The sequence below is a fragment of the Bos javanicus genome, chromosome 15 (assembly GCF_032452875.1).
Source record: "Bos javanicus breed banteng chromosome 15, ARS-OSU_banteng_1.0, whole genome shotgun sequence".
NCBI lineage: Eukaryota > Metazoa > Chordata > Mammalia > Artiodactyla > Bovidae > Bos > Bos javanicus.
This window is the reverse complement of record NC_083882.1, coordinates 64,160,672-64,176,143: the sequence shown is the minus strand read 5'-3', so window position 1 is coordinate 64,176,143 and position 15,472 is coordinate 64,160,672. Positions and strand designations below refer to the sequence as shown.

The 15,472-nt window shown below is 36.8% G+C and overlaps 1 protein-coding gene across 8 annotated transcripts in view; it reads right to left on the bottom strand.

Moving 5' to 3' along the window:
- Nucleotides 1-740: 740 nt before the first annotated feature.
- Nucleotides 741-15,472, bottom strand: part of HIPK3 (homeodomain interacting protein kinase 3) — an 83,475-nt gene continuing 68,743 nt past the window's right edge. For 5 of the 8 annotated variants that reach the window (XM_061381079.1, XM_061381083.1, XM_061381084.1 and 2 more), the window contains exons 9-17: nucleotides 9,464-9,585; nucleotides 9,099-9,226; nucleotides 8,846-9,007; nucleotides 8,625-8,687; nucleotides 8,019-8,318; nucleotides 7,384-7,524; nucleotides 5,444-5,679; nucleotides 5,032-5,159; nucleotides 741-4,673 (exon numbers count right to left, since the gene is read on the bottom strand). In XM_061381079.1, the coding sequence (XP_061237063.1) occupies nucleotides 4,197-4,673; nucleotides 5,032-5,159; nucleotides 5,444-5,679; nucleotides 7,384-7,524; nucleotides 8,019-8,318; nucleotides 8,625-8,687; nucleotides 8,846-9,007; nucleotides 9,099-9,226; nucleotides 9,464-9,585 (1,757 nt within the window). In that variant the 3' untranslated portion in view covers nucleotides 741-4,196. The remainder of the gene's footprint in view (nucleotides 4,674-5,031; nucleotides 5,160-5,443; nucleotides 5,680-7,383; nucleotides 7,525-8,018; nucleotides 8,319-8,624; nucleotides 8,688-8,845; nucleotides 9,008-9,098; nucleotides 9,227-9,463; nucleotides 9,586-15,472) is intronic. The other 3 variants (XM_061381077.1, XM_061381080.1, XM_061381081.1) reach the window with 3 other exon arrangements.

Genomic DNA, 15,472 nt, shown 5'->3' with positions numbered 1-15,472 from the left:
CTCTAAACCTAAACTTTTAGTATAAGATGGTATTTGAAGGCAACCTAAACTGGCTTACTACAACCACGTCCCTTTGAAGTCTCATGTTTTATGTCTTAAAAACACATGTGAGTTCCATATTCTTCACTCATCTACAATGAACAGAAATATTTACCTCAAAAAATATTCAAGGAAAACGGGCCCTGGTTATCTTGTGATCTGGGCTTCCCTGGTGGCTCAGATGGGAAAGAAAAAAAAAAAAACAACTGCCTGCAATGCAGGAGACCGGAGTTCGATGCCTGAGCTGGTAAGATTCCCTGGAGAAGGGAATGGCTACCCGCTCGTATTCTTGCCTGGAGAATTCTATGGATAGAGGAGCCTGGTGGGCTACAGTCCGTGGGGTTGCAAAGAGTCGACACGACTGAGTGACTAACACACTGTCCTGTGGTTACAGTACTCTGGTACACTCCCTCAGGATTTAAACGAACTGCCGGACAGCAGTTGGTAGTTTGGTTACAGTTAGGGGTTAGGCAGCCTGTTCCCATCTCAGATTCACCACTCATTAGCGCTTGGGCTTTGGACAACTTACCTAGCTATTTGAGAGCCTATTTCTTCATTAACATAATAAAGATAATTGTATACCTGTCTCACAGGTGGTCTTGAAAATTAAATGAGATGTAAGTTGGGTAACTCAAACTTCCTAACCTCTTCCTTCCCTACTCTGGAAGTAGTACTTGGGTGGAAAAAAAGTCAACAAGCTGTTTGCTGCAATATATATATTTTAATTCAAAGTGAATCGACAGTAATACACCATAAATTCTTATTTTGACACTCACCAAAATAGTCACCTGGAAAACCCGCTTTTTGTGACAAAGTACAGAAGGCTTGGTCACATTTAAATCACTGAGAACTAGAGAGAAATACTATCGCAAACCGTAATAGACATTACATCCATAAAAATTTTCCCAGTCCTTATTGTAATATTGCACAGTGCAACTGCTACATGGCAAACTAGTGTAGCATAGAAGTAAAAGCAAAAACAAACAAACCAAAGAAAGCCACAAGTCTAAAATTGTTAAACAGTTAATAGCTCAAACTTAGTAATCAAACCTATATCATTGGGTTCTTTAAAACAAATCTTCCTACACCTTGCAGTGTATGATTTAACTTTTACTTAACACAAACCAACTTTAGAAGTAGTAGTAGAGATTTCTTAAATGAAAAAGTTTTGCTACTACAGTAACATACTCAAACACCCTGAAAGAAAAAGAAACAAAATACCAGGATATTTGATTAAAAAACAATTTGTAAATTAAAATAGTATGCAAATATGCAACTTGGAATTCATGCAGTGTTTTATTTAAGAAAGCATTAACACAAAAGAAAACTGGTAAAAAAAGGTTTTAAAGAGGGTATAAATCCAGATTCTTTTGTCAATATGCTAAATTTAGATTTTAGCAGGATCTTGGAATTTTTTTTTTTCCTTGTTAAAAAGCCCATGATTAGAATCAGCTAAGAGCAATGTACTTAACTCGGGTACGCCTTTATCAAAAAGGACTGTTATATTATGAAAACACTGAAGTTTATCATTTACTGTCAATTTAACAAGACATCACAGTCTTGGAACTGAAATACAGAAAATATGACATTTCAGGGTAGTAAACATGGCCCTGAAGAAAAAGAAAACTGTGCCAGTTTTGTACCTGGTACAAACATCAATCTTTTGCCCTTGGTGTTTCTTAAACATGAGCTTCCAGCACTGATTCTTCTCCAACAAGCGAGCAGATACCAGTAAACTGCTGGACCGGATAAATAAAATTAGAAGGCTGTGGAGGGCAGCAAGTTTACTTAAATAGTGACTCCATAAATTTGCCATCTGTAAATAATCTTTTAAATTAATCTTAGGCTATTCCTTTTTATGTGTAATATATATACATATTTCTATTTATATAAAATGCATAGAATTGATTACTAAAAACACTGAAACTTGTGGGGAAAATTAAGTCCTTCATTTTCAGTGTGACTAAAAACGTACTGCTGGTTTTTATTTTATGATCTAATACTGTAATTTTTAAAATTAATATCAGGCACATTTATTTCATCGATGATTATTAAATAAAACACTGCTTGTATTAATGGAGTAAAGAAAAGTTCATCCATTATTAGCTTATTGTCAACGCTGTACTAGACCTGTACTAGTGGTATGCAGTTCATTTATCAAAGAAATGCTGTAAATCCAAAACATTTGGAGAGTTTTACACTCAAATGCTTTGTCCTGTTTCTTCCAGTAAATGGTATAAGATTATATTCCAGATTTTTAAGGAAAAAAAGTTAAGTCAAGCCTGCAAGATACAGCTCTCTCAAGTGTCTACAATGCCAGTATGAAAATAAAAAATTAAGTTACATTGATACATCCAAGTTTTTTTATATGCAGTGATGAGCACAAACATTAATAGAGATAAAATACTGATGCAAATAACACACCCCAAAATAACATACGCAATTATTTTCCATCATTTACAATACAGTAGTTACAATGACACTCCAAACAGAAAAGCAAAGTAAAAAATCAAAACCCCAACTTCTATTTCATGTAATTAGACTTATACAGAAATTAGAAGGCTAAATAACAACTAGTTAATCACCTAATTTCACAGCTATCTGAAGTGGCAATCGTTATATAGCAGCTTATCTATGATACATTCAAGATAAATGATACAATTTATTACTTGCCCATAAGCTAAAACACAGCCTGTTTAATACCTTCCTTTAAATTCCACCTCTACACTACAATATACTTGAGGTCTATGCAAAAAGTAGCTACCTTTTATATAGGAAATGGATGATTAAGTCTTTGGTGCTGTAAAAGCAACTTCATTTAAACATCACCACCACCACCACCAAAAAAAAGTAAAGAATAAAGAGGGAAAAACCCAAGACATACTTCCTAGGAAAAAAAAGCATGTAATTTCTGTCCCTGACGGAATGTATTAAATAAGCAAACACCACCAACAAGCAAAACAAGTACTACAATGTAAAAATACTAAAAAAAAAAAAAAAAAAAAAAACCCTCTCACATGCATAAATGAGAAATTGCACACAAAGAACTCACATCTTTTCAAGCTTCAATAGTAAATATTCTGCTACTATTTATTAAATACTGCATGGTTTGCCCAAGCTAGGATGAAACCACATCATGAATCAATGAGCATTTTGCATTTTCTTTCATTATCTACTCAAAGTCATGCCTACTGCATCTCTAAACATTTTATTAAATCCAATTATACAGCAAACACTCCCAAAATAAACTTAGATTGTATTGCAGTTTCACTTAACAGTATATAAAATGCTGTGTTGTGACAGATATCAACTATTCATTAGATACTGAATCAATTTTTCTTAAGCACTACTACCTGCTTGCTTTTCTTGAAGCTAGATCATTCTGAAAAAGTCAGACAGCAGAATTCAGCTATTGCAAACATGCTGCCCTCTTAGTAAGGAAAAATAGCTACAACCTGAAATCATACCACACAAAACCAAAAATGAACATTACTCTATCAAAGGAAACTAAGGAGTAAGTCTGAATTTTAAGTGCTGCAGTCCTCAACATTTATATATAGTAATAACATTAACAACCTCAAATATTTAAGGCACTATGTGTGGGAACGGTTTACAATGCAGCTGAGATTATTAGAACAACATTGAAGAGCAAAGTCTAGGCAACATCTTGCCCATGCAAAGACACATGCAAATGTAAAGAACAATAGCTCAATTTCTTAGGTAAGTGACCCAACATTTATACACTAAGACACAGATAATACAATTCACTTGTATGCTGTAATTCTGACATATGTGCATCTGTTGCTCTAAGTCTGTACACAGAATGGCTTCCCAAATATGGACGTGTCTTGCACTAGTTAGAAGGCAATTTTATAAAAAATAGCGGGAGCAAAAACTGGACTTCTGCTCCCATAAGTCACCTGTCTAGAGTTACAACATAAGAAGATAACATGACCAAAGACAAGTTATACCAAATGTGCAAAACACATTAAAAGTGAGTTTCTTTTTTAAAGCTCAAAGTTGTTTAAATTGCACCCAAGTCTACATGATTCAAAAATAATTTTCTTGTGCCATGGCTAATATTTATTAAATACCATGTTTTATTTTTAATCAAATGTTTATATCATTGAGCTTCCTCAATATACTCTTATGAGTTTTCACATATATGGATACTGGCTGAGTTTGGTTGGACTCAATGGAAATCCAGTATACGCAGGTGATGCTGCAATGTAAGAATGTGGTGGGAAGATTGGTTTGTACTGAGTCTGATGAATGGTTGGGGATGGTAACAGACGGGGGTTTATGCCCACTGGGACTTGGTGAACTATGCCACTGGGATGGGAGATATTGTAAGTCGGATGCTGTAACATAGGTCTTGAGGTACATGGAGAGGCTAAGAGGTGGGCCACTGGTGCAGCACTACTGAGGGGAGCTGATGATGGGTATGGAAGTAGAGTAGGCTGTCCTCCGAGGTGCGCACTTGCAGCCAGATGGGCGTGTACAGCTGTGTGATTAGGACTTCCATGAGAAAGAGTGAAAGGATTACTGGTAACGCTAGTAGGGATATAAGCTTGCTGCCTTCTATGTCCGAAGTTTCCATTCCACTCCTGATGCCCAGACCCAAAGTGCTGAACCTATTCAAAAACAAAACAAAAGACTAATTACATATTTTACAAGTCACAAAGAAGAAAAAAAGGGAAATTAAAAGATACTGTGACTAAAAACCCATAAGGGATCTCTCAGATCTTAGCTTACATTAAGGATAGAGAAGAATTCTCTCAGGTTCTCTTAAGAATCTAATCTTTCTAAAAAATTCAAGTTCCATGGATAATCTGATAATTATCCTATTATTAAGCCAATTACTTTTCAGTCACTTGGAATAATGAAAATGGAAGTGTTTAATTAAGATTTTATATAGTTTGAGAATCTTTTTCTCCCAATTAAAAAACTGCTGATTTTGAATCCCAAAGACTCATAAATTCACAAACATACCTGACTAAAATTCAAATGCTGCTGCTGGAATGCTGATGTCGATTTTTGCTGACGATTACCAACTGTGGAAGGCTGGTTTAATCTTCCAGGGGCAGATCGTCCTTTTATTAATGGCTGGCATATAGAATCTGGCAACAACAAAATATTAGAGAGTAGGTACTTTTTCCTTCTCATATAAAAATTATGAAAGGTCTTTAGATATTTTACACAACAGTGATTTGAGAACCTTAAAATTAAATAAAAAGTAAAGATCTCCTAGTTTCCAAGCACTGGATAATATTAGAAAGTATTTCTTTGGTACAATAGATTTGGCAGGGACAAGTCAGAAATTCAGAGATGACTTTTGGTTCTGATGTTCCCAAATCAAGACCTTTTAAGGGACAATCAGGGAAATAGAGGGGACTCAGTTTACCTGTGTTTGCCATATGCTCATCGGCATTTAATCCGTTTTCCAGTCCCATTGGTGGCACCACAACAGTACAAACAGCTGGTTTGGTTTCTGTGTCAGTAGAAGTTACCAATTCTGCGTTTTGATGAGTGTCCTCCACAAAGCTGCTCTCTGCAAATGGACTGTCATGTCCTGAGGAGTCTGATGTTGGAGAGCCATCCACAGTATCACAACCACTTTCTTGTTCTTCATCTGACATACTAAAAGAAAATATCTGTATCAACAATGTTTTTCGATCTTAAATCTAAAGTTAAATACTTTCCAAACTCCACCAAATTGATAAGATCTTATTAAATTATTTCATACCTAATTATAACTTCTTCCTTACCCCAAACACATTCTTCATAGATTCCCTAGACTCCCACATTAATTCTCTATTGGGACTGCTAATGCTAATTCTCTCTGTTTAGGAACACCCTCTTGGCATTTAATTTTCCTTCCTGTCTCTTTTCACTTGATCCTCAGTAGCAGTTCATAAAATCCCCTATTATAAATTACAGAAGATTTCATCAAGATACTACAAAAGAAGTACTGTTCTGGACAACTGAAATGAAATGTACAAATATATAAGCAGGCAACTTGGATATTTGAGATCAAATTCTAATAAATTAGAATTATTAATAATATTGTAATATTAGAGTAATCACTAATAATTTAGTGATAATTTGGGTCTTTTTAACTAACCAGTTATTCAAAAGGCCTTTCCTACCTCTCTGAAAGTCTAACCACCCAGAGCCCAAATTTCTCTTCTCGTCCTGATCCTTGGGCCCTGGTCCCCCTCTCACCTTGGGATTTTTATTGCATTTATTCTGTTTTAACCACTCATTTCATACTTAAAATTTGAAACATATCTTTTTATATGTATATTTTACTTAAATATATTTTTATATCTTATATATGTGTGTGTGATGCACGCATGCGCGCGCACACACACACATCTCATGGGGCTTCCCAGGTGGCTCAGTGGTAAAGAATCAGCCTGCCAAAGCAGGAGATGTGGGTTCAATCCCTGGGTCAGGAATATACCCTGGAGAAGAAAATGGAAACCCACTCCAGTATTCTTGCCTAGGAAACGCCATGGACAAAGAAGCCTGGCGGGCTATATATATAGTCCATGGGGGTCACAAAAAGAGTTGGACAGGACTTAGCAATGAAACAACAACAAATGCACAGTATCAACTTGCAAATCACATTATAAACAACTTTAAGAAGAAGATGTGTTGATACTGTTTTATATTTTCCACAGAGATTTGGCTATAAGTATTAAAAACTATATTTCCTAAGAAAAAAAAAGAATAAAATTATGACTGAAAAATTTTTCCACTATAAAAAGAATGTCAGCGGAAATCAAACATATTTCACTGACATTTTTACAGCTCATCTCTTAATGAGATAGTACATCATGCAGGTTAGCAGTCATTCACTACTTCAGTGGCAATGCATATCCCTGGCCGAAAGGAAATACAGATAAAACCAGGCAAATCAATCACTAAGAGAGAAAAAAAATCACAGCAAATACTCTGACAGTGGGTCATTACTTTATAATGTAAAACATTCCTTTTTGTATTGTTAACGTATATGTTCTTATTCTAAATTTAAGTTACAATGGTAGTCTGTAAAGCTAGAGCTGAGAATGTGACTTTTTTACCCTTTCAAAAACAAATGATTTTTTAAAAACCATTTATTAGAACCTCAATTTTTCATTTAGATCTGTTCTGTAATAATAAAGAAAATTCCTACTTAAAACCTGAGTTCATAAAAAGGTGATCTAGTTCAAAACTTATCAACGAGAGAGAGCCACTGTGGTAAACTGGCAGGTACTTACTAATTTAAACAATGAAAAATAACATAGGCTTTTTAGCAGACTTAATGTTTATAACACACTACTGTTAAAATTCCTTTACCTGTTCGGTCTCTTGCAAGGGGATGGGCTGGACTGCCCCGAGGAGCTGGTGCTCAGAGTACTATCTGGACTACTTAATGAACACATCCGATCTATGTTCAAAGTGCTCTGGCAAGCTTCACAGTCCAGATTACCTTTACATCTAGTGAAGGGGGAAGGAGAAAACAGGTCAAAAATGAGAACCTACTCCCCAGATATGAAACAGTTAAGAAAGACCTACATGGATAAAAATCTAAAGCTCATAAATACAGGAAAAATGCTATAGTAATCATGCTGAATGGGCTTCCCTGGTAGTTCAGTTGGCAAAGAATCCACCTGCAATGCAGGAGACCCCAGTTCGACTCCTGGGTCGGGAAGATCCCCTGGAGAAGGGATAGGCTACCCACTCCAGTATTCTGGCCTGGAGAATTCCATGGACTGTATAGTCCATGGGGTCACAAAGAGTCAGACACCACTAAGTGACTTTCGCTTTCAATCATGCTAAATACTACTCAGGAAGTTTACTCCGAAGGACATGAACAGACAATAATAAATCACAATAATAAATCACAAAGTTTTTTTCCACCACAGCAGAGGATACCATCATCGTTATTTAAGAATGTCGCAAAAATGCAGGCATCTGCTTTCGGCACTTACTCTCGGAGGGAATGTCTCTGCGAGGACGTCTCTTCCTCGTCGGTGTCACTGCTGATGGTGATCACGCTCACTGCAGGACTCGGGGAGTCGGCAATGATGATGGTTTGCCGCTGTTTATCTGAAACTGATGAATCAGAGTCTTGCCTGATAGACGTGTCACAACAATTTTCTGGCTCTCCTTCTGAGTTACGATTGTCCTGTGTTTCTATACAACTTACTTCCTGGACATCTTTCCCAGTTACTGTCTTTGGGGAGATAAATGCTGATTGTGGGATATTGGTATTCTGCAATGAATTACTCCTGCAATCAAAGGAATAATGTGTCATTTCTATAATCAAAATATATACATGACATTTTTCTAAGATACCATGTTATAAGTAACAATACGAACCTTCACTTGTTCAAGATTATGTATATGACACACCAACACACAGATCATGAGTTTGTGATACATAAAATTTCTAGAAACGAAGTGTAGACTGCATTTACTTATATTCTAATGGTCTTTTGGGGGGGGGGGGGGCGCAAATGTGATATCTGAGTGTCTAGAATTGTCTAACACTATAGGTAGATAATAAATCAAAAGGGCAATAAAGACAATCTTACCAACTGAAAGCATTTATTTCCTCTCTTCCTGGCTCCCATTCCATTAGTTTTACCAAAATACCTCTGAGAAATTGAGAAGGGAGCTTGGCTTAGTATTTGTTGCAAATCTATCAAAGAGGTCATTTTGAATACAACAGGGTGACCCTTTGGTGTGCATGCAAAATTTATTTTAATGATTCATTTTCAAAATGCAGAGGAAAAGTTAAAATATCAATACCAACCTGTTCTGGCACAGTTTATTTTTCTTGGTAGTGGCTGGCTGAGGCCAAACAACATGTGCAATGCCCACACTAATTGGCTGAGGGGCCGATAGAGTGATCTGATTAGTTAGAAGAGGTTGTGGCATCATGGAGCTATAATGATTGCTGTGTGAAATCATTTTCCTATGGAGAAAATTTAGAAAAATTGAATCCCTACGTTACCATATGTATTTTGCAAATGACTTACAAAGAAGGATTGCTGTTTTTAACTTACCCCCAGTCTCCGAGCCTTTGTGAACCAGCCACACCCTCCGAAGCTAATGCAGTAGTAGCAGGAGCCAGGGGTGTTACCTGTTGCCAGGCAGGTATCAACATCTGCTGTGTCCTACCAGACCATGTCTGCTGCAGCAAAAACAACAAAAGCAAAAGAAAAACCAGTATGTTACAAGTAACTCAAAGTAACAATCACCTAATAATTACAAAAGTTAAATTCAATAATCTATAAGGACAGAATTCCTGTCTAGGTCATTTTCATTATTTCCAATAGCACAAGCCTATGTATTACCAATGGATTAAGGCCTCTACTTGAGTATGAGAAGGACAGCACATAAGCAAAAATAATGAATTATTATCACCAACCTGAGAAAGAACTCCTGGTCGTATCTGTAGTGGCTGCACGGCTGGGGCCTGAGTTACAAGGGGAACTGTATTATCTACCCTTATTGAATAACTAGTGGGTTTACCATGTGTCGCAGGAATACCTATGAAATAGAAAAGAATAGTTTTCAAATAAAAGAAAAACTTCTCTCTGAGTTAACTGACAAAACTCTTATAAATTTATGAATTGCTAAAATTCTTCTTAGGATTATAAAAAAACCCCTGCATAATACTCTATCTACCTTGTGGTACATCATTCCAAAAATCGTTATAAAGCTACTCTTTCTATTTTACAATACATACAGTTGAATCATTTATTGTTTTTTAAATTTCTCATTCCTTTTAAAGTTTGCTATTATACTTTATTTTCCTTTTTTAAAAGTTCTGCCACTGATAAGACACAAAAAGATGAACCTGACTCAAAATCCTTATCCTCTAGCAGATAAATGTTCATCTTTTTGTACAAACTTCAAGCTGTGCTTGGTATTCTCTTCCTTAAAACTGTAATAGGATCTTACACCTGAGTCACCAAAGGGGGACTGTATCACAGCTTCAATGGCCATGACAGTTTACAGGAGTCAATAAAACTCAGGATGGCACACTCATTTCCGTCTCCTAAGGAAAAGCAAAAAGTAAACTCTTCTGCCTAATATGATGATGCAACTGAGCTTTGATCATTGTGATTTAATTAACTATTATTTCTAGTGGAGAGCTATTGGAACTCCAGGAGAAACACATTCCATTTTGCTTACCCCCTAGGAAAATTAGAGGCAGGGTTACTACCCAGGCTAATACTGTTAATGTTAGTATGTCTGTCATACATTGCAAGAGCACCTTACAAACATTAAGACCCACAGCACTAAACTTTAAAAGCGTAAAGAAGTGTTACTCAACTAAGAACTTTAACTGACAAGATAGTAGGGATATCTCCTGAGATGAGAAAGCTCAGTTACTAAAATAAATTCATCATTTCATAATTCCGGTCTATTGTAGCATTTACTTTCAATATGGGCTGGCAGATTATTTAAAGATTATTAGTTTTTGGATAAAAGTGATCTTGGGTGATCAGCCATTTAAAAAAAAACAATTGTTTTCTTTTCCTATTGAAAAATAACCTTACATTATTTATTGCATGAATACACAGTAGCTTATAGAAGGAAGTTAATTTTATTGTGTTTATTTTCTTCAGAGCCTTTTATCCTATTGCTAAGGGTGCTCTACCCTCTGAGCTCCACCTAAAGAGCTAAATGTGAATTAAGTTTCAGAAAGATCTATGAGTTATTTTTTAAAACTGACCTTCTTACCCTTTCCAAAAATCATGTCTGGAACAGCAAATTCTCCAAGAAATGGAATCTAAGTACACCCAGGCTGTGTAGATATATTGCAGCAATAGAGACTCTCATCAGAGAAAAAAGCAGAATTCACTTTGATATGGATGAAATCACAGAGCAAATTCTTAAATCCCTTCCCCCAAATCAGGTTGCTCTTAAATTCTCCTCATAATCAAAGCCTTAAGATGAGAAGAATTCTCCTACCAAGATTCTCCTATCAAGAGGTTGAATCTTTTTTGAAAATCATTCAAAAGTAGGTTAAAATTCCAATTTTCTGTATGGTTATAAGCTAAAACTTTAATGACCAGATTTGCTTGATATCTGGAAAGCATGATACAAAGAGCTCAAAGCCTATTCTAGGACAACAGAGGAGAATTTTGCTGGAATGTATTTGATTCTGAAATAGCAGTTTCATCAAAAAGGGATGGATTAACTGGCTTTTCAGATCATGGAGTAATGTGAAATGCTTGTTCCCTATATACAGCCTATACTCAGATATGTTAAGTAAAAGCTTGTCTAAGTCTTCTGTACATAAAAACAGCACAGTATTAGGGACGTGGTGCCTATTTAGCTACACCTACATATTATGTCTATAGTCTCTAAAATACATGAAACACATGCTTACACAACATAGCTCCAAAGTAAAAAATATGAAGTACAACAAACATAAATTGTACTTTAAAATACAAACTATAAGGGTACCATAACTGCTACTCAATAATGATTTTAAAATGTTTCATCGAAATGTTGTTGTCATTCAGTCATAAAGTCACATCCGACTCTTTGCGACCCCATGGGCTGCAGCACACCAGGCTTCCCTGTCCTTCACTATCTCCCAGAGTTTGCTCAAACTCCATCCATTGTGTTGGTGATGCCACCCAACTATCTCATCCACCGTCATCCCCTTCTCCTCCTGCCTTCAATCTTTCCCAGCGTCGAGAATCTTTTCCAGCTCTTCACATCACGTGGCCAAAGAATTGGTGCTTCAGCTTCAGCGTCAGTCCTTCCGATGAATATTCAGGGTTGATTTCCTTTAGGATTGGCTGGTTTTATCTCCTTACTGTCCAAGGGACTTCTCAAGAGTCTTCCCCAGCACCACAATGCAAAAGCATCAATCAGTTCTTCGACATTCAGCTTTCTTTATGGTCCAATGCTCACATCTGTTCATGACTACCGTAAAAACCACAGCTTTGACTGTATGGACCTTTGTTGACAAAGTGATGTCTCTGCTTTTTAATACACTGTCCAGGTTTGTCATAGTTTTCCTTCCAAGGAGCAAGTGTCTTTTAATTTCATGGCTGCAGTCCCCGTACACAGTGATTCAGGAGCCCAAGAAAATAAAATCTGTCACTGTTTCCCCGTTTTCCCCATCTACTTGCCATGATGTGATGGCACCAGATACTATGATCTTAATTTTTTAAACACTGTGTTTTAAGTTAGCTTTTTACTCTCCTTTTCAGCCTCATCAAGAAACTCTTTAGTTCCTCTTCCCTTTCTGCCAATAGCATGGTATCATCTGCATATCTGAGGCTGTCAATATTTCTCTTGGTAATCTTGATTCCAGCTTTTGATTCACCCAGCCTGGCATTTTGCATGATGTACTCCGTAAAGAAGTTAAATAAGCTACAGCCTTTCCCAATTTTGAACCAGTCTGTTGTTCCATGTCCTGTTCTAACTGTTGCTTCTTGACCTGCATACAAGTTTCTCAGGAGACAGGTAAAGTGGTCTGGTATTCCCATCTCTTTAAGAATTTTCCATAGTCTGTTGTGATCCACACAAAGGCTTCCACGTAGTCAATGAAGCACACAGACAGATGTTTTCCTGGAATTCCCTTGCTTTCTCTATGATCCAAACGATACTGGCAATTTGATCTTTGGTTCCTCTCCCTCTTTAAAATCCAGCTTATCCACCTGGAAGTTCTTCGTTCACATACTGCTGAAGCCTAGCTTGAAGGATTTTGAGCATTACCTTGCTAGCATGTGAAATGAGCACAAAGAAATAGAGGAAAACAACAGAATGGGAAAGACCAGAGATCTCTTCAAGAAAACTGGAGATATCAAGGGAACATTTCATGCAGAGATGGGCACAATAAAGGACAGAAATAGCAAGGACCTAACAGAAGCTGAAGATATTAAGAAGAGATGGCAAGAATACACAGAACTATACAAAAAAGGCCTTAATGACCATGATAATCACAGTGGTGTGGTCACTCACCTAAAGCCAGACATCTTGGGAGTGTGAAGTCAAGTGGACCTTGGGAAGCATTAATATGAACAAAGCTAGCAGAGGTGATGGAATTCCAGCTGAACTATCTAAAATCCTAAAAGATGATGTTGTTAAAGTACTGCACTCAATACATAAGAAAATTTGGAAAACTCAACAGTGGCCACAGGACTGGAAAAGGTCAGTTTTCATTCCAATCCCAAAGGAAGGCAATGCCAAAGAATGCTCAAACTACTGTACAACTGCACTCATATCTTCAAAATAGACTGGCACATTATGAGATAAAGGGGTAGGAAGACCAACACTGGGATTTTCTACAGAGATGCCAAAATGGATTAGAGGGAAAACTCCTTTCTAAGCAGCCACTATACTAAGATAAGAAATAATGAGACAACATATTATAAAGCCTGCCTGTTACGCTGCTGCAACCACACCTGTTAGTTCAGTAAGTGAACAAGTATTTCGCTTTGTCTTGTTATTAATTCCAAAACTATTGTTCTTGACATCTGATGAGTTAACGAGTCTGAGAATATCTCCTTTTCCTTCTGTTACCCTTGTTATGAACCAACCACAGCTGTTAACGTATTATGGCTTGCAGGATCTTAATTTACCCACCAAGGATCAAACTAGGGCCCACAAGGAGTGAAAGTATTAGCAAGGTGAAAAGACAGCCTTCAGAATGGGAGAAAATAATAGCAAATGAAGCAACTAACAAACAACTAATCTCAAAAATATACAAGCAACTCCTACAGCTCAACTCCAGAAAAATAAATGACCCAATCAAAAAATGGGCCAAAGAACTAAATAAACATTTCTCCAAAGAAGACATACAGATGGCTAACAAACACATGAAAAGATGCTCAACATCACTCATTATCAGAGAAATGCAAATCAAAACCACTATGAGGTACCATTTCACACCAGTCAGAATGGCTGAGATCCAAAAAAGTCTACGAATAATAAATGCTGGAGAGGATGTGGAGAAAAGGGAACCCTCTTACACTGTTGGTGGGAATGCAAACTAGTACAGCCACTATGGAGAACAGTGTGGAGATTCCTTAAAAAACTGGAAATAGAACTGCCTTATGATCCAGCAATCCCACTGCTAGGCATACACACTGAGGAAACCAGAAGGGAAAGAGACACGTGTACCCCAATGTTCACTGCAGCACTGTTTATAATAGCCAGGACATGGAAGCAACCTAGATGCCCATCAGCAGATGAATGGATAAGAAAGCTGTGGTACATTTACACAATGGAGTATTACTCAGCTATTAAAAAGAATACATTTGAATCAGTTCTAATGAGGTGGATGAAACTGGAGCCTATTATACAGAGTGAAGTAAGCCAGAAGGAAAAACACCAATACAGTATACTAATGCATATATATGGAATTTAGAAAGATGGTAACGATAACCCTGTGAACAAGATAGCAAAAGAGACAATGATGTATAGAACAGTCTTATGGACTCTGTGGGAGAGGGAGAGGGTGGGAAGATTTGGGAGAATGGCATTGAAACATGTAAAATATCATGTATGAAACGAGATGCCAGTCCAGGTTCGATGCACAATACTGGACCCTTGGGGCTAGTGCACTGGGACGACCCAGAGGGATGGTATGGGGAGGGAGGAGGGAGAAGGGTTCAGGATGGGGAACACATGTATACCTGTGGTGGATTCATTTTGATATTTGGCAAAACTAATACAATTATGTAAAGTTTAAAAATTAAAGAAAATTTTTAAAAAAAATTAAAAAAAAAAAAAAGAAGAAGAAGTGAAAGCCCAGAATTCTAACCATGGACCCCCAGGGAATTTCTTGCTACTCCAAATTTGGATGAAATACACCACACTGTAGGTAGAAGGCAATCCCCAAATTAATTTTGGTACATGCAAGAAAGAGAAAGAACCTAACAATTTATTTTTTGTTGTTTAGTCACTAAGTCCTGTCTGACTGTAGCCCATCAGGCTCCTCTGTCCAAGGATTTCTGCCATTTCCTCCTCCAGGGCATCTTCCCAATCTAGGGATCAAACCCATGTCTCCTGCACTGCCGGTGGATCCTTTACCACTGAGTCATCAAGGAGGCAACAATCTATTAGTACAGATTAAACACATCTATATGAAAATGTATTTGTCACGATACCACTTAAATAGTAACTGATTAAATTAAAAAAGCAGCAGTTTTGTGTGCTCAAGTATTTAGAAGTAAAACATCTATGACTTACTATTAACAGTGTGTGTATGTGTAATAGGGAGAATAAATATAACATGTTAATACTTGTTGAATCTAGAGTAGAAGGTATTATTATTATTTGAATTTCCCTATATGTTCAAAATTTTTATAATAACAGTTGAAGAAAAACAAAGAAACACAACAGCATCTTTAAGAGTGCTGACAATATGCTATAGGTATTTTTATTATCAGATAAGCCACGGGTC